The sequence below is a fragment of the Berghia stephanieae genome, chromosome 2, assembly GCF_034508935.2.
Source record: "Berghia stephanieae isolate SIO BIC M18660-M18661 chromosome 2, UCSD_Bste_1.3, whole genome shotgun sequence".
Taxonomy (NCBI): domain Eukaryota; kingdom Metazoa; phylum Mollusca; class Gastropoda; order Nudibranchia; family Aeolidiidae; genus Berghia; species Berghia stephanieae.
Window position 1 is genome coordinate 82,763,944 of NC_088361.1, and position 19,535 is coordinate 82,783,478.

Consider the following 19,535-nt stretch of genomic DNA (forward strand, 5'->3'; position numbering starts at 1 on the left):
AACAAGGAAGCAAAAATGGTGGAAATATGTTTAGCTCATATATGAATTTAAAACATTCCGATAGCGGTGTGGATAGGCAGCTCAGTGGTTAGGCCACCTTTCATTTTACTCCTTTTAGCTGCACAGATTCGACCCAGTTGCGACCGCCCCCCCCCCCCCCCCCCCCGGACACACACACATTTTTTTTTTTTTTTACTTTTTCTTTCTTTCTTCCCAATTGGTTTTCATTGTTTTCACTTTTGTTCCGAGTTCCGAGCAAGAGTTTTTTTTTTTAATCAGTTGAATTTTTATTTCTCCGATAATATTATTTCATTATAATTTAATTTGCTCTAGATCTATTATTGTTTTTTTTTTTGTTTTGGTCAAATGATAATAATTATAATAATAATAATAATAATAATAATAATAATAATAATAATAATAATAATAATAATAATAATAATAATAATAATAATAATAATAATTGTAATATTTGTTATTATTATTACTATTACCATCATAATCATTATTATATTATTATCAATAATAATATTATTTTTATTATTAATACTCTTATTATCATACTATTACTATTATTATTATTATTATTATTATTATTATTATTATTATTATTATTATTATTATTATTATTATTATTATTATTATTATTGTTAACACTATTCCCTGCTCCGAGGGAAATCTCTCTTTTTCTTTTTTTTTTTTTTATATTTTGACCTAAACCTTAGAGTTTTGTTTTTTTTTTGCTAAACCTTTATGTAAATGTTCCGTTTCTGAGCATGAATTTCTTAAATTGTTTTTATTTTTTAAAACAATTATTGTTTTTATTTTTAAAACAATTATTGTTTTTTTTTTTCTCCTCTATCTGACCATTTGGTCGCTCTCTGAATATTTCTGTTTGTTTGCTTTTTAATTATTTATTCTTTTTAGACACTATTTGAGATCGGAGTGGGGACGAATATATTTGCTAGAAACTAGAAAAAAACAAAAGAGAGAGAGAGAGAGAGAGAGAGAGAGAGAGAGAGAGAGAGAGAGAGAGAGAGAGAGAGAGAGAGAGAGAGAGAGAGAGAGAGAGAGAGAGAGTTTAATAATATAAAAAGAGGTGGGGGGAGGATGGATGGGACATTTATTCCTTTCAACGTTCTGTAAAAAGAAGACGGAATTTAAAAAAAAAAAAAATACGTTACCAGGATTCGAACCCACAACGTCGATTATGGTCAAACTTCCAGGCAGACGACTAAACCATTCGGCCATGACACCCACTTCGAAGTCGACGCATATTGTGTATATGTAGTAACAACTGATTTTAATGTTGATAATTTTATGTTTTTATAGATATTTTATTAACTTTCCTTATTTCTATGTGCATCTGGAAACATTCCATGTTCTGGAATGTGGATAATTGTTTAAAAGAGCGGCGTTTCAAATATGCGTCTGGGGATAGTAAAAATTTGTTATCCCCAGACAGGTGTCTGGGGATAACAAATTTTTATTATCCCCAGACAGGTGTCTGGGGATAATCACAGCGGTCAAACTACATGTATGACGTTTTGGATCTTCCAAGCCTATTCGCCTTATTTGGTCGGTAGCTGTGTGAAAGAAAACATATTTTATTGTAAAATGCAGGGAGTGCGGTCTGATATTTTCGTCGTCGCTATGATTATTCCCAGACAGGGTCTGCCAATAACGAAAATTGGTTATTCCCAGACCGATAGAGGAAAAAAAACAAACAATATTTTTTTATTTAAAAAAAAAATAAAAACAATTTTAAGAAATTCATGCTCAGAAACGGAACAAGGCCAAACAAAAAAGGATAAAAGAATAGACTCGCTCAAAAAAAAAAAAAGTTTTAAAAAAAAAAAAGGGGGGGGGGGGGGGGGGGGGGAGCGATTGAATGAATCTGTGCAGCTAAAATGAGCAACGAGTTTCCCTTGGCTCAAGAGAAATGAAAATGAAAAAAACTGTGTTTAAGTTTTTGTATGAGTGTTGTGGGGGGTCGTGGGGTTTTGTTACAGTTTTATACTTATACACATCCCTGTTAGTTCAATCTATTTTGGGGGTAATGATCAAGAGGGGCCTGGTCCCACAACTCTTTACGGATTTACCTTGGATTGAAATGAAAACTAAACCTCTCGGATTACTTTAGATTACCTAATTTTATTTCATACGTTTTTTTTATGAAGAAGAAGCTTTTTAGGATTTTGTAATTCATAGGAAACACCATGATATGTGAAATGATGTCTTATCTAAATTTTGCCTGAGGAATGATAAGCCAACAATTTTGAAAAGCTCTCTCTATTGATCGAATTATCAAAAATTTTATTTGTGATCAGATATTTTATTTGACTTTAAAGTGAAATCTAGAGGCATTAAAAAATATTCAATGTTTATTAGACTTTTCTTATGTGATCAAAAAGTTAAATACAGGAAATACTGATCAAATGAGTTCACCAGAAGGTAAATAAAAGCCCATTTTTTAAAAGCTAATCGACATTGGTTATGTAATCTTGCCTTCATGATCATAAATCTCTGATAAAATTAGACCTGACCCAACGGTTTTAGTTTTAACAACCTAGTGGTATCTGAGTTCCAGGTCCATTATGTTTTCTAATGTTTTTATTGAATAAATATAAGCAAACCATTAAGAAATAGGTCATGTCTATATATTCAACATTGAATGGTATTTCTTCTTACATTGAAATAAGTGGTTCTTTAGAGTAATAAGGCTCATGGAACTGGAGTTATTCCTGTTTCTGTAACATGAAGCAACAGACCTTAAATAGTGCTTGATAACTTTCTTTAAACAATAAATGGTATTTCATCTTACTTTGAAATAATTGGTCCTTTTGAGTCATAAGGCTCATGGAACTGGAGTTTTTCCTGTAACATGAAGCAACAGACTGTAACAAGTGCTTGATGAACTCTGAATAAGTTGCACATTTACATTTTACTTGTAGAGTTAGATCCAGTTATTCATTCAAACATTGCTATCTTAATTTCAAATTGGCATTTAATTAATAATAATAAATATAAAGTTAAATAAATCCAATGATAATAATTGATAAAATAAGATAATTATAACTTTTATTCATTGGTTGGTCCATATGAATTTTACTTTATGATTTTGTGTGAGATGATATTGCTTTTTATGGGACCATGGGAAAATGGTTTAGGATGCCATGCTTATCTTTTTTTTTCAGATCTAAATAACATTACAACAAGAATGAGTCTCTGCATTCCTTTAATTGTTCTGGAAGCATTGGCCTGCCTATACCATGGGAATTAAACAATTTATATTCAGGAAGAAGTATCATTATTATTATTATTATCATCATCATCATCATTGAGTCATATCCTTCAAGATTATCAAAATGGCTTTCATTTGTTACTGTATCTTATAGAGTTCCTCATATATCATTATGGACCCTTCTATGTTTTTTTAATGGAATTAATGTTTTTATTCTATATTCTTCATAAAACCTCTCAGCTTTATTGACCTACCAAGTATAATCTAGAGACTAGAGAGCGGTGATTGAGAGAACAGGACCATATTTTGCTTTCGAGCATTTCTTAATTTTAAAAGCAGCTTACTGTAGTTTGTAAAGATTTTAAAAAACTTTTTTCTAATGACAGCGTCTAATACACGTTAAAACCAATGCATTTCTATCCCGTTGTAATTTTTGGCAGTGGTATCTCCATTTTAATGGTATTGGCTCCTGTTTCTTTATACAAATGCCCTGTGAGCTTGTTATACACTCGAAAGAAACATTTACATAGGGAAGTCAAGAAGAATATAGCAAAAGAAACCTGCTTCCTTGGTTATGAATAAGAAATTTAAAAAGAAATAGGCAAATATCTCTTTATCTTGTCTACCATTTAACTTTCTAATTATTTTTAAAAGTTTATTATATCCTTTTCTATATTTATAATTTAATTTATCAACAAGATAAGAGTACTGATGAATCTATTTATGTAGCTGATTTGTAATGGTAGTAGAATTTGATAGATGGGACCATGTGATGTTGCATATCAGAACCTTTCTTAATCAAAGCTTTTGCTAAGGCTCTTAAATCACAGATTTAAAAAAATGGAACTACACAGTTTCAGTAATAATTATCAATTTTCTTTATTTTTTTTCTTTCTCTTTCACAGGATGAGAATACAAGCATACCTTTATAATGGAGAACCATCTTATCTATATTTTTAAAAATGATTTTCAGTTTGAATAACATGAATATGAATGAAATGACAATAAAAGTGATATAAATTTATAATCTGCTTTTAATTTATTTCGATTTCACAAGTTGTGTTATGGCCCTCAGATACGGCAGGACGGGTGAGACTGAGAACCAGTCCTCACAATAGCACTAGAGGTCTTGTATATGCAAGATGTGATTTCCATTGATGCAGTTTAAAGACTGTCCTGTTTTTATTCATTCTGGTGCACGCTGTAGGTTTTTTGGGTTTTTTTTTTTGTTTCTTGTTTTAAAGAAAGATTCTTTGGGCTTTTTTCTTCAATCTAAGACTTGATTGAATTCTGACTCAATGCAAATCAACTTTGTTCCAACTCCAACTCCTCAATTTCAAATTACAATGAACTTGTGCGCCCTTCCTTCTCTGTTAACCTACAGGTTATTGGATATGTAAGTTTAATACATTTACGTCTACCACAATGATAGACTAGCAATTTATCTAAATATCTTGCATTCGTCTTTTGTAATAACTTTTCATTCTGGGTTACACATGAAAGTTAGCAATGCCGGGTTACAAAAGTACTTTGATATTAAAAAGATCATCATCCTAACATTCTAATCTTAATCTTTGTCATCTTACTTTTTTTTTATATGTTGCCAGGTGTAAGACTTATTAATTTTGCAAGTCATCATCATCATAGCTTGTCGCACCAACACCAAACTCACTCCACAGCATTGGGGAGCAGACTCTTAGGTCATGGTCAGTGCAGCTGAGCCCATCCTGGCATTCTCTAAGGATGTCTGCTCTGGGCATTCACATGTACACAAGCTAGTCTCAGCCAGCCCCCACTTTTTCATGCCACCAGTTGTTCTCACAAGTTTTGCCCGTGCTGTGTTCAGTGTTACCAATTCATTCCTGGGGAGCTCGGTTCCGTAGGACAGTTCTTCTCTCGGATCTCCAACAGCTTCATTTGCATGATTGTCCCACTCTGTGTGGAAATCCTGTATACAGCTGCATGGTCAGGGTTGATGCTTTCTTCCGTCATGAAGCTCTTTCTCGACTTCAGTCTACTTTTTATTGGGCTGTGGTCATGTTGGGGGTGCCTTGGGTCCATTTTCTGTTTATATTTCTGGGCTTTGGAAGCAGTGGCTCTTCGAATGTGGGGAGGTGCAATGCCAGCCAGCCGATGGAGGACTGGAACTGCAGTCGGTTTCAAGTTACTCTAATGATCCGGCAGGTGTTATTTTGACATGGCAGGATCTTACTCAGACTGGTGAGACCTTTTAGGCTGTTGAATAGCAGAGGGCTAGTATGGTTGTCCTGACTGTTTTCTGATCTGCTCCCCGTGTAAGTTTTTCTTCTCTTTTCTTAGGAAGTTGTTTCTTTTGGCCACCTTTGCTTTTGTTTTCTTTGCGTTCTGAGAAAAGGACATTGTGCGGTTTACGGTAACACCGAGGTACACGGGGAATGTGTTGTTCTCCAATATGTCCCCATTCCAGGAGATGTTCAGTTTCCTGTTTTCTTTAGACTTGGCGGCTCTTTATATGGAAAGCACACTCTTGAGTTTTTCCTGGGTTAGCATTTTGTGAGTTCTTTAAATGTGGGCTCAGAGAGTGGCTCCAGGACATCCGTTAGTCTCTCCTCAATGGTCTTGAAATCAGAGGCCTGGGACGCGAGACACAGATCATCAGCATATAGAAACCCCTGGATGTTCTCGAACTGAGGTTGGTCATTGGTATAAACGTTGAAAAGGATAGGTGCAATTACCGATCCTTGAGGGAGTCCGTTCTTTTGTGATCTGCTTTTCTTCCCATCCATTTCCACAAAAAAGTGATGGTTTGACATAAGGGATTTTATTATTGCAACTATTTTTGTGTTACGAGTTACCCTTGCAACCTTTAGGAGCAGTTTCCTGTGATTTACTGTGTCATAGGCAGCTGCCAGGTCCACGAACACAGTTCATGTAATTTTTTTGTTCTCGTAGAGATGACTGATCCTACCTCAATGGCGATTGGTCCGGATTGTGATTTTGGTATAGGGTTGCCGACAGTTTTTGACATGTCTGGAAGACACAAATGCAGGGTCTGGGTTGTAACCTGTTCTCCAGCGAGCGCTTGAAAAGGATGATTCATGCGTCATAGAAGAGTGTCAGATTATATTGGTCAGCCCATTCCTCAACAGTATCTACATCTTCGTTGTTCTCATTGTATCCCCATTTGGTGCTGTGGCTGTTAAAGTCACCTATCACAATCATTGGTTTCTCACTAGTGGTGGATGTAACTGGCCACTTGAATGGCGTTGGTGGAGGTTTGTTGACAGATATCACATTGAAGTGTCTGCCTTCAATTCTGAGAATTTCCACCTCACTTACTGTCATGTCCTGGTTGTATGTCACTATTGATTTGTCTTTGACTTTGACGTAGTTAACGCTACCGTGAATGTTGCTTTCATGTTGTATGACTAAATGCATGCCAGGGATGTTTAGTGCCACGGTCTTGTGCGTCTCTTGTAGACAGAGTTGCGTCGCTGGAGGCCGATTGCTACAACATACACAACACCAACATTTTGCAAGTATCTTTAACACTTTTACCATTAAACGGTGATATTGACAACAACAATAATAATAACTATTATTATTATTATTATTATTATTATTATTATTATTATTATTATTATTATTATTATTATTATTATTATTATTATTGTTATTAATAATAATATTAGTAGTAGAGGTCTAGTAGTAGAAATAGTAACAGTTGGACCAAGTACATAAATATGAATATTTATACAGCGCATTTCTACAGATTCAGATAGCCGTGAGCAATGCGCTTCACAATGTTTCATATTTATCCCCCCCCCCCCCCCCCCCCCCACACTTCAACAAGCCGTATGGAACCATATTTCTTTGTCATACAGCCTGTTAAGCGACCCTTGTGTACTAAACCTGTCACTACCCGTCATTTCTGTAGCCAGATACTCATTCAATCGAGTGGGGTAAGCGGCAAAGTGCCTTAGCCAGGGAAACAACGCGGGGACCACAATTTTTCACGATTAGTCATCCATCCTATTACTGATCACACTTAGCATTGGCATTGCTCGACTTTTGTGACAAGACGAAAACCGTACCGCTGAGCCATACGGTCCGTTAGTTCAGTCTAGTTTTGTGGTATCAGTGGTTATAATACAGTAGTGGTAGTGCAGTTATAGTAGAAGTACGTAGTAGTAGTCTTCTGTTCAAAATGGTCATCTGAGCGAAGAGATAGGAGATAGATTCGAATTTACTCTCTTCATTGCATTGACCGTATGCTTTGACTTTGATCATTTGATACGCTGTAAAAAAAAAAAAAAAAAGTACGGTCCACCTTAACCAAAAACAAGCAACAATCTTAGTTTCCCTGAACATAGATATGGTTTTGTTTACGGGAGGAGGGGGAACCATGATTATGGTTTTCCTACAAAATAAAAGGAGCATTTGGGCTATAAATAATATGATCGTGGCCTCCCTAGCTATCTCAGGCTCGGAGTAAACAGCTGGAATTTATTCACGATCAGCTTCAGTTTGCTGCCTTAGCAACATGTAAACAAAAAGTTGGTTGGATGCGCATGACATTACTAAAGGTCAACTGCAGCATAGTTCGGGTCATTTATAAAAAAATCTGGGTCACGTTTGACGTCAAATGTTATTGTTTACATATGGGGCACCTTCCTTTACTGTTCTATTTGATACCAGTACCAGTTTACTACGGCTATTTTGTGACTTTGGCAATTTTAGTGCCAAATTCTTAAAACTTGGCGATTTTTCAACTTCAATCGCTTATAAATAAGAATCTTTAATCAATTGCAAAACATATTCCATCAACAAAGCAAATTTAAATTAGCTTATAAACAACCATTTCTTAAATCGATCAGCCTACATAATATGAAGATAGAAGGGTGGCTGAGAGAGAGAGAGAGAGAGAGAGAGAGAGAGAGAGAGAGAGAGAGAGAGAGAGAGTTAATGAATTGATTTTTATTTTTTTTAAAAATTGTTTTATAATTAGACACAAGTTGTAATGAATTCTATTAACAAATTCAGAACAATCAAACAAAAACAAAACAAAACTTAAAAAACCTTATAAAATCGTCAAATGAATGTATTATCATGTTACAGCTAAAATGTACACAAATATTTACACCCATTTGCTCCATCCCCTTCCCGTTCGATCATCTTCTCATTCATTGCCACCATGTGTCTTGTGCTGCCTTTGACATTTGGCGCCAGCGTGTCTAGACTAACGTCATAAATAAAGGAGTGTCACCAAAATTCATGCAACTGAGCAGAGGTGTCAAAAAATGATAGAAGGCATATTATTGTTTTTTCCCCCCTGAACTACCACTGAGCAGAAAATGTTTGACATGACAAAAAACAACGGAACATTTATGAACAAATCCTAAAATCCCAGAAATCCGCGGAAGATTATCATCACTGGTCCCCACTATATTTAAAAAAAATTTTTTTTTTTTTTTTTCAAAATCTCGACAATTTGCAAAAAATTGCAAATTTTGCGGCCGCAATGCAAATCACCGATGCAAAAAACTGCCATGACAGAAGAGACAAGAAATTACGAAAAAGTAAAACGATTTTTTCCCGTAGGGTTAAACAGAGGTGGGAGAGAAGAAAAAAAAACAAACAGAAAAACTCTTTGTTTCTTGTTTTTGGAAGTGGATGAGGATGGGGGGGGGGGGGTGGGGGTGGTCTGTTTTTGTTAGTTACCTTTTTACGTTTTGGTCATAATCTCCTTTAAATAAAGCCCCCCATAGACGCTGACATCCGCTGATCGCGGTACGGATGACCTCGTCGCTGTGACCCGATCCCTGCGTTTATCGCAGATGATTTTTGCCCACACACGGGGAGATATTTTTTTGAGGCGATCGGCGATCGGGGGCGTGGCAGTATAAAAAAGTGGACAATTTTTTTTCGGATTTTCGCTGTTTTCACATCGGATTCGTGATCAGCGTCAAATTTACAATAGGTTTGATACTAAGAACTGTGTGTTTACTCCAAAAATTGGTGAAATTAGAAATAAATTTTAATTAATAGTGAGGCTATGTGGCCGACAGAACCGATCCCAGTTACTGTCTGTTATTCTATCTTTCGTCTTGCGCACAATAGTGATTACTTCTCACTAAATTATATCAATTAGACTGTTGAAGGAACGAAATTGACATCATTCCACTCTTTATTATTGTATTAAGGCAGTCATTTTGGTAATTAGTTCTCACTAAATTATATCAATCGGACTTTTAACGTTCAAGGTTACTCGTAGTTTTGTGTGACGGTACGTTATTTCCGACTGGTGGATGTTGTGAGCATTTTACCTAAACTCATAGCATCAATAACCGTCCAAGATATTCGCATCATATGTAGCAATAGCTATAAGAGAGAGAGGGAGAGAGAGAGAGAGAGAGAGAGAGAGAGAGAGAGAGAGAGAGAGAGAGAGAGAGAGAGAGAGAGAGAGAGAGAAAGAGAGAAAAATTTACTTGCGCCATATATACCGCTATATTCAATAAAGGTGCTCAAATCACTTTATAAGGGTCTTTGGCCAACATAAAAACATGTTAGACGGGACATGACTGCTAAGCGATATTGCAATTGTTTCCCGACAGAGACGACGCTGTAAACAGCGAAGTACTCATTTTAACAGTGAACAAGGTGAGAGAATGCGAGTAAAGAGCCTTTTCCAAGGACTCAATTATGCGCCACTCAGAGCGGGACTCGAATCCAGTACCGTCCGATCCAAATGCGAGTGTCACTTCACAAAATAGATTCATATGTATTGAAAGAGGAGAGAGCGGATGGAGTGAGTTAAGTTCTTGGATATTTATAGAAGGATCCAAATTGACGTCATTCATCTCATTGTTATTGTTTTTAGACACCCATTTTTGTGATTAGTTCTCATTAAAATATATCAGACTAAAAAGTTCAAGGTTCCATGTAGATTTTTGGACTGGAGTGATATTTCTGGCTGGCGGACTTTGTGAGTATTTTAATTTAACACAGAGCATCAATAGAAGGAATGAATTTGACGTTAGTCAACCCGTTGTTATTGCTTTTAGACAGCCATTTTTATAATTAACTTATCACTAAGTTATATCAATCAGACTATGAACATTCGAGTTTGCAATTTTGTGTGTTAATATGTTATACCCCGATGGAGATGTCGTGAGTATTTTTCCAATACTCATAACATCAATACATTTGCAATCCGATTTAAGTTTAAAAGCGATGTAGACCACGGACATTTTTCCATTTTGTGGACAATAAAGATTTTTTATTAATCGTCATAATTATTATTATTATTATTATTATTATTATTATTATTATTATTATTATTATTATTATTATTATTATTATTATTATTATTATTATTATTATTATTATTATTTGTAAAACAAATCGACAGTGCTCCCGTGGCGGGTTAAAAGGGTACTCCTCGGGACTACTTGCATTCGCAGCCCCCCCCCCCCCCCCCCCACCACCACCACACACACGCACACAGCTCTTTTTTTATTTTATTTTATTTTTTTTTTGGGGGGGGGGGGGGGTTGTTTGTAGATTATAATTCAAGGTTACAATGCCCACCCCTGTCATCCCGTAGTCAAGGCTTTTTGGCATCTGCCAATCCCAAATGTATGTGTCAAGGTCGACCGTCATGTCGCGTCAACGGGTGAGGAAAAAAAATAAATAAGAATTGGCATATTATTATATCATCACATTGAAAATTAAGAAAACTATTTTTTATTTTGTATGAAATCCTTTATAAATTTTACGATGATCAAGAACGAAACTTTTGCCATCTACCTCTTCCTGGCGCAACATTTATAAAAATATTATTTTTAAAAAATAATAACACAGCATTTATTTGGCGCAATATCCACGTGCTCAAAGCGCTTTACAAGGGGTCCCAAGGCAACAGCAATATTAAACTTGCAAGACGAGACATGACGCCTGTCAGGCGATGTGACATTTTTCCCCAACAAAGACAACGAACGGCCATGTACTCGTATTACACCTGAGTACCGTGAGAGAATGGGAGTAAAGAGCCTTTTCCAAGGACTCAACTCTGCGCCACTCAGAGCGGGTCTCGAAACCCGAATCTTCCGATCCGAAAGCGAGAGTCATACCACTTGGTGCATCACAAAACAGGGAGGGGCACTGTTCTGTCGGCCACATAGCCTCAATATTAATTAAAATTTATTTCTAATTTCATCAATTTTGGAGTAAAAACATAGTTCTTGGTATCAAACCTATTGTAGATTCGACGCTGATCACGAATCTGACGTCAAAACAGCGAAAATCCGAAAAAAAAAATTGTCCAATTTTTTATACTGCCACGCCCCCGATCGCCGATCGCCTCGAAAAATATTAAGCAAGACGGGCTTTGCGAGCGATGGACCGTCCCTAGGTTTATCGGCCAGGTATTTGGCCACACACATTGCGTTTTCACCCCGGTTTGCCTGATCGGGGTCTGAACCAAGATCAAAACCGCGCGTGTATGGAGCCTTTATTATGGCTTTGCGAGCGATCGACCGTACCTAGGTTTATCGGCCAGGTATTTGGCCACAGACATTGCGTTTTCACCCCGGTTTGCCTGATCGGGGTCTGAACCAGGATCAAATCCGGTGTGCCTACGACACCTTTAAAAAAAAAGAAAAGAAAAAAGTGTTTTTTTTTATAATATTGATATTAAGGAGCTTCTTCTGTAGTACAATCCAAGTTAACTGCTTGATATTTGATTTTTTCTTTTCTTTACGTTTATGATTGAATTGCTCTGACGTAGTCGGTTTGGAAGTTGTTTTGATGACGATGATGATGATGATGATGATGATGATGATGATGATGATGATGATGATGATGATGATGATGATGATAATAATAATAATAATAATGGTGATATAAAAATATTATTACTATTAATATTATTATTGTTATTATTATTATTATTATTATTATTATTATTATTATTATTATTATTATTATTATTATTATTATTATTATTACTTTTATTATTATTATTATTATTACTTTTATTATTATTATTATTATTATTATTATTATTATTATTATTATTATTATTATTATTATTATTATTATTATTATTATTACCATCATCATCATTATTGATAATATTATTGTCGATATAACATTAATGTTTTAACTGATAACTTACTCTTCTCTGTTGGTGCAACAGGTACCCGTGAGGAAGAGACTGTTCATCTTACAGGCTGCAATAAGGATGGCGAATGTAAGATCCGTAAACAAAAACAAAACAAAAACAAAAATAGAAATTAAAACCCCAAATTGAGCTTTTATATAGCTCAATATCCACGAAATGTGCTCTCAGTGCTGGTTGAGAGCAACACAGAGGCTGTAAGATAAAACATGGTACTCTGTAAACAAAGGTGCTACGACAACTGTTTTCAAAACCCATCATGTTTGTCACCACGTTTTCAGTAGTAGTAGTAGTAGTAGTAGTAGTAGTAGCAGTAGCAGTAGCAGCAGCAGCAGCAGCAGCAGCAGCAGTAGTAGTAGTAGTAGTAGTTGTAAAAAACAATGGCTAAATATCTGCATATTTTTGGTACTCTCTTTTTAAAAATGCAAAAGATATTAGGGCCTACCTAGAATATTCGCACATTCTTCTTATGTTATTCAAAATGAAAAAAAGAGGCGTTTTGTAAAATAAGCTTGTTTTAAGAAATTTGGATTTTAGTTATGGGAATGGCATAAGAGGGCAAATTTCATGAAAATTATGCATTTTAGGGATCCAAATTAATTTTGTCAAGAAAAGTTCTAATCATCATAATGAAATAACAACAAAACCGCCATTTTATTCTTCAATAAATAAGTAGAATAAAATGCATGATACATTTTCAGGAATAGTTTAGGTCATCATAGAGTTTATGTACCTTTTTGTTGGAAAACCAGACACCTGTACCATGGTATTGTTGTCCTTGTGGAAAACCCATGAAAAATTCATATTAAGAATAATGGAAAAATATTATGACAGAAATTTGCTTATAATATGAGGAAAAGTGGGCAAGAAAAGAGAATTTAAAATAGAGCTTATCAGAATGATTGGTTTTGGGGAAAAGTTATCAAAAGTGAATTGACATAGAACAGTAAATTTATATAATATACCATTATTTTTTTATGAGTATGGAAATTCAACCCGCTTTCCTCTTTGATGTCTATTATGTTTCAAAATAATTACAATACCTGAAATTGAAAAAGACTCAAAGTTATTATTAATTTTAATTTATACTCTTAATTCTCTATTTAGGGTCCAATTACGACCATTTTGATATGATGGATAACATTTTAGACAATAGGTCTCTCTGTTATATAATAAACTATTTGTTTCTGTTTGTGACATTCCAGAACCTGGTGGCAGAAATTCAAGTTCTTATTTATTTTTATTTGAACTCTTAATATTCTATTAAGCGTCTAATTCATCCCGACATTTTACCATTTTGAGATGATGAGTAACATTTTAGACAATAGATCTAACACGCTGTTTTGTCACCTGGAAAAAAATTCAAAAGACATCTAACTTATACGTCATGGCACAAGACTGAAGGGTTAGAGCTAAGGTGATACTGTCAGTTGTTCGAATAAGTAAGTAAGTAAGTAAGACAATCAGTCTCTGTGTTACATAGTATACTAATTGTTTCTGTTTCCAGTCAATCCAGATACTGGTGGCGGAAATTCAACGTTCTCATTAATTTACATTTTAACTCGCAATATTCTATTAAGGGTCAAATTCATCCCGTCATATTATAATTTTGATAAGATGAATAACATTTTAGACAATAGGTCTCTGTGTTATATAATAAACTATTTGTTTCTGTTTCCAGTCATTCCAGAAACTGGCACCGGAGATTCAATTGACAATAACTGTCCCAAGAACCCAGGCCACGCCAATTTTATTCCTGTGTCAGAGTTCAACATGGACTGCCTACGAAAAGAATATCAAACAGAAGAAAACATGACCTCAATTAGGAACCGATGCGAACTCACAGTGAGAATACGAGTGTCATACACAAGTTCAGAAAGGCCTGACCATTTCTCGGATACAAAAGATCCTTATCCGTTCAGGCACCTTAGAAAACTGTACAGACGGGTCCGATTTGGAACGGGTATAATTAGTCGTGTTGCGCTGGACCGCGTTATTAACAAGCCATGTCCGTGTCCAATATGTAAAAAGTCAAACTCGCCAAAAAGTGAATGTTTGTTTTTAATTGTGCGGACTGCTACCCATGTCATTTACGATGACGCGGAGGCCGAATGGGCTAAATTTGACTTATTTTATGATTCTGATAACGGTTTGGACTTTGTGATACTTTATGGTTTATGTATGGTACCATATGTAGTAAATAAAGGCAGATTTTTTCGCGCTGATGCCTGTGAAGTAATGTGTACGACCCATGAGACTGGAATTTTACCAAGACTGGTCAATAAACCATGGTCTCCTCTTAAACCCATAAATAATAGCATGTCTCCTTGTGGGAATACTTCTTACGAGGTGATCGTATCGCATCCGCATGGTTGGAGTAAAAGAATAACACTCGGTGACATTGAGCATATGACTGTTCCCGTCAATCCAATTTATAAGACAGATGTACAGATCCCTTTTATGAATGGAACTATCTGCAGATTTCCTTCGAGTCTTGAGAAATCATATGTGGCTCCTTTGATGGCTCTTCTTTTTGACATAAAACAAAAGAGTACAGCACTCCCATTTAGAAAAGATCTATTTCTCAAAGTAATGGATTTAAACTCACAAACTGTGAGATGTATTTTTTCTCTTATTCTTCCAGGTTTCAAGAAAGCTGAACAAGAATTGGGCATAGAATTGGGAAGACATTTTTTTTCCAAAGGGAATTTAACTAGTTTTGCTCAAAATGAAACATCATCCAGTTTTCAGAGTGGCATCTCGGAGGAAGATTTTGCTATTCAAGCACTGAAGAAATCTGACTCAAATTCTGGTGGTCATATTCCCTTGCTACGTGATCACGCTCTGACAAGTCCGCAAGACTTAATTGTACAGACCTTCATTGATGTGTTATCTCAGTATAAGGAGACGTTAGCTTCCCATGATCATTTTTCTCCAGATGTTATCACTAAATGTGATAGTACAATGTTAATTAAATTAAGTAAGTCACCAGATGGCTCGACTACTCATAAAATGAACTACAAAGAGCCTCCAGCAGAAGATATCTCTTTTGAAGGAGAATCAACAAATGAAAATTTAACGTTTGATGAAAGTAATGGAAAACCGAAAGTTATTTCAAATTTGTTTACAGACTGGGTAAAAAAAGTTATCCATACAGCGTTGTGTGAGTTGGATGTGACACTTGCTGATGACGTGGTTTTGATTTCAGAGGAAACTCAAAGCTGGATTGAGAAAAGCACTGATATTATATTTTCTGATTCTGTTAACTCAAAAGCTGAATTCAATCCGTCAACAGACCCTTGCAGTATAGGTCATCAACGTGAAAATGAAATTTGTCTTCCCTCTGGAATGACATACACCCTTCCGGATGATGCAAAATTTGCCATGCGCTACAGTAGTGGAAAGTCTGGCTGGTTTCATTTCCCAGAAAAAACAAAATTTACATTGCCAGATGGAAAAAACATCGAACTTCCCAACGGCACCAAATTCAAAAACAGTTTTCTTATCCCCAGATTTTGCTATTTGACCTACAACATTGATACATGTGAACGATGCAGCGGTGCAACAGTTTCTTGTGATTGGTTTCAAAATGGAGACTTGACCTATTTTCCTCATAGTGGCTATATGGAAATAAAGAATGACAACACAACGAAGAAAATAAATCGCAGCGGCATTTTGCAAAGCATACCTCGCTTAAAACTGTGCGATTTAAAGGAACAGCTGACCCTTTTTTCTAAGCATGACTAGCTGTTTATTTCCAATTTGAGTCCTATTTAGATTTACAAAGTAGAAATTTCAGAGTGACTATAACCAAAATCAGATTAAGCTCACATCGGTTTTTGATCGAGAGCGGGAGATGGAGAAATGTGAAATTGAGTCGAGAAAAAAAGACTGTAAAGTGTGTGGGGTGCAAGAGGATGGTTTCCATTGTTTGATTTTACTTTTTACTGGTGCTTTTATTATCTATCTAAATGTGCTGCAAGCGCTATAAAACCCTTAAAAACAAACAAACGATTTGTATATTGTAAACAGTAAAATGTATAGTACAAGTTTTGGAAGATTATATTTCTATGTTAAATGCTTCTTAATGTCTGTTATTGTTCATATGAAGAAATATTAAAATAGTTGAATCACCCTAGTCTAAGGCTCATAAGAATGCGTGGTGACTGATTCAAATATATAGATGCTAATCAAAGAATGCATGCAAGAATTGACGAAGCCACAGACAAGATTCCCATAAAATCAATCGTAAAGGGGGCGCCTTCAACAACGAGACTTTAATCGAGAAGACCTTTCCACCTAACAAAAATGGCAGACTTCAGTGTGGAGGAAAACTGGAGAGAAATATGGAACAGGGAAACACCAAGAGGAGGAAACATCATTAAGGTTCCAACCAAAACAGTGCCTGCATTCAATAATGCCAGGAAATACTGGATTTCCTCAAATCGCCACTTAACTGAACTGCATCAAATATGTGCAGATGAAAACTTGGAAACAGTGATACCTGCCAGAAATGTCAGGCAGCCCCAGAGACCAGCAATCACATCGTCCTCCACTGTCCAGTCACTAAACTTGAAGGTGGCTACGAAACCATCCTTAGGGCAGAGGAAGACTTTAGAAGCTGGGTTGACGAAATGCATTTGGAGGTGTAGCTATACGCTACCACTACTATAAATTGATATACATGATTGATGTATTGATTCATCATTTTTGTTATATATTGTATCGTTTTCAATAGGCGATAAATTTAACATTTTCCTTTCCACATGTAATACTAATGCCAGGCAAAAATATTAAATGTTTCATACCATTCACTTGTAATATTAGATTCGAAACAATGGATGTATGTTCTCTAGACGGTTTCAAAACATTGGTTGATTAACTTAACCGGGTTCCATCTCTTTCCAGAGGTCGGATGTCATGGCCTTCCATCCTTCACGGTCCATTGCAGCCTCGTTACAGTCTGCCATGCGCCGTCCTGTAGCTTCCTTGATGCCATCTGTCCAGGATTTCCTTTGTCTTCCTCTGCCTCTTTTTCCTTCAATTCTTCCCTCCATTATCCTTTTTTCGAGACTATCATGTCTTCGCATATGTCCAAAATATGACAGCTTTTTGTGCTTCGCAGTCAAAAGAAGTTCTTTTTGTTTTTGGCCCATTAGGTCGAGGACTTCGATGTTTGTTTTTCTTGCTGTCCAAGGTATTTTCAGCATTCTCCTGTACGCCCACATCTCAAAAGCTTCAATACGTTGTTCTGTCTGTGCGGTTAGTGTCCACGTTTCACAACCATAAAAGAAAATGGACCACATGGTTGATAGAGAGTTGTATTATCTCAGGTTTCAATATGACCAGTAATGTGAGGTTTTTGACCTCCCATTGTGGGCAGGAGGTCACGCTGTGTCTTCTCTCCCCTTATACTGTACTGTCCCCGCAGTTTTTCGCGGCCGCAAATTTCACCTTTGACCGCAAAAAACCGCAAATTTTTTTTTGGCCGCAAAAAGCCGAAATTTTCGCCGTTTTTAGGCTAAATTGACGAATTTTTATTTTTAAAAAAACCAAAAGCTATGAAAAATTGTGAAAAGACGGCGACTTTCATTAAAAATGTACTTTAACTTTATATCCTATTATGCTGCAAACACTTTTGTTTCTCATAACATGATTTCTCTGAATGATTATTTACTTGTTAAGTAAGTAATAAATTAGTATTTATTATGTTTATCTATAACTACTACAGAAAATAGAATTATCTAGTTTCAAGAATCTACAATCGAGACAATTAATACTAACTGACAAATGATTTGATATTTCATGAGGAAATTCCTATTTTTATTTTATTGCATTCAAATATTTTACTTTTCAAAGTTTAATTCTTTTCCTAAGAAATTTATCAAATTTATCATTTATGTAAACAAAATGTGTTCTATTAAAATATTTTTCATGAAATGCAATTTCATTTTTAGCCACAAGTTGCACTTAGTTTTCATGATATGATTATGATTTTTTCCTTGTTTTTCATTCAAAAACCCATTAGGCCTATATTGAAATATAAATCAATAATACTAATGCTCAAAATTGGATAGAAAGTAGAGAATACAAATTTAATGTGCCCCCACTGGAAAATGGATTTTGTTTCTCTTTCCTTGTGAATAGTTATTTTTTTCCTCTCCTTAATTAGTTTTTCCATAGTGGGCAGGGAGGTACATACTGTGTCTTCTATCCCCTTGTAACTGTTTTCCAACATGCTTTCTGTCTTTGTCTTGGAATGAGATTACTTGGTTTTGTCCTGGCCCTGGCCGGAGTCCTAGCTGGGAGGGAAACAGTCAAATGCATAGTTATTGTTTTGGGAGATGATATTTTTTTCCTTGTAAATCATCTCTCTGTTATGTATTATTATATTTGATATTTTCAATGTATAATGTAAGCATTTGAGTGTATTCCTCTTTGTTGAATTTTGTGCTTGTGTCCGGATGAGACTTATAGATGATCTCAAACTATGTACATTGGTGGTATGCTCTTGGAATCTACATCGGATCCCTATTTGTCCCGCAGTTCCCCTATGTCTTACTTTTTCTTGGGTGCTTTAATTGTAATTCTAGAACTTTTTACTATCCCATTTTCTTCCTTTTTACTGGCGCTGATATAATCTAAATATGTTGCAAGCGCCGTAAAACCCTTACAAACAAACAAAACATCAAATTTTGATTTTTTTAAAGCGATTGTTCACTTTGATTTCCCAAATTTTAAGCTAAATAGTGAATCAAATATTTTGATTACTTCCTTCTTTTTTTTTACTTACTTACTTACTATGGCTATATTATTATTATCATTATAATATTATTTCAAACCATTCAAAATGTAAATAAATTCATTTTGACATGTTGTGACATCAATACTCTATAAAATGCCCTATTTGTCTCAATTTTTGACCGTACATACTGTTTTAATTGTTTGATTTTTGTAAAACTAGCGGCAAAGTTTTGGCATATTTGGCTATTTTGATGGCAAATTTTACCATTTTTTTATGGCAAATTTTGGCGTTTGAAATGGCAAAAAACCGCGGGAACAGTTTAATGGCCACAGATAACACCACAAAACCATACTGCCCCGCCCTCTGTTGACTCTAATAGAGTGGTG

The 19,535-nt window shown here is 35.4% G+C and overlaps 1 protein-coding gene across 11 annotated transcripts in view; it reads left to right on the forward strand.

The window, feature by feature from the left end:
• LOC144965661 (uncharacterized) overlaps positions 1-19,303 on the forward strand; it is a 33,903-nt gene extending 14,600 nt beyond the window's left edge. For 10 of the 11 annotated variants that reach the window (XM_078901224.1, XM_078901228.1, XM_078901234.1 and 7 more), the window contains 2 exons: positions 12,423-12,476; positions 14,086-19,303. In XM_078901224.1, coding sequence (XP_078757350.1) covers positions 12,423-12,476; positions 14,086-16,151 — 2,120 coding nt within the window. In that variant the 3' untranslated portion in view covers positions 16,152-19,303. Of the gene's footprint in view, positions 1-9,703; positions 10,209-12,422; positions 12,477-14,085 lie in introns of those variants that run through there. The other variant, XM_078901235.1, reaches the window with a different exon arrangement.
• The last annotated feature ends 232 nt before the right edge of the window (positions 19,304-19,535 follow it).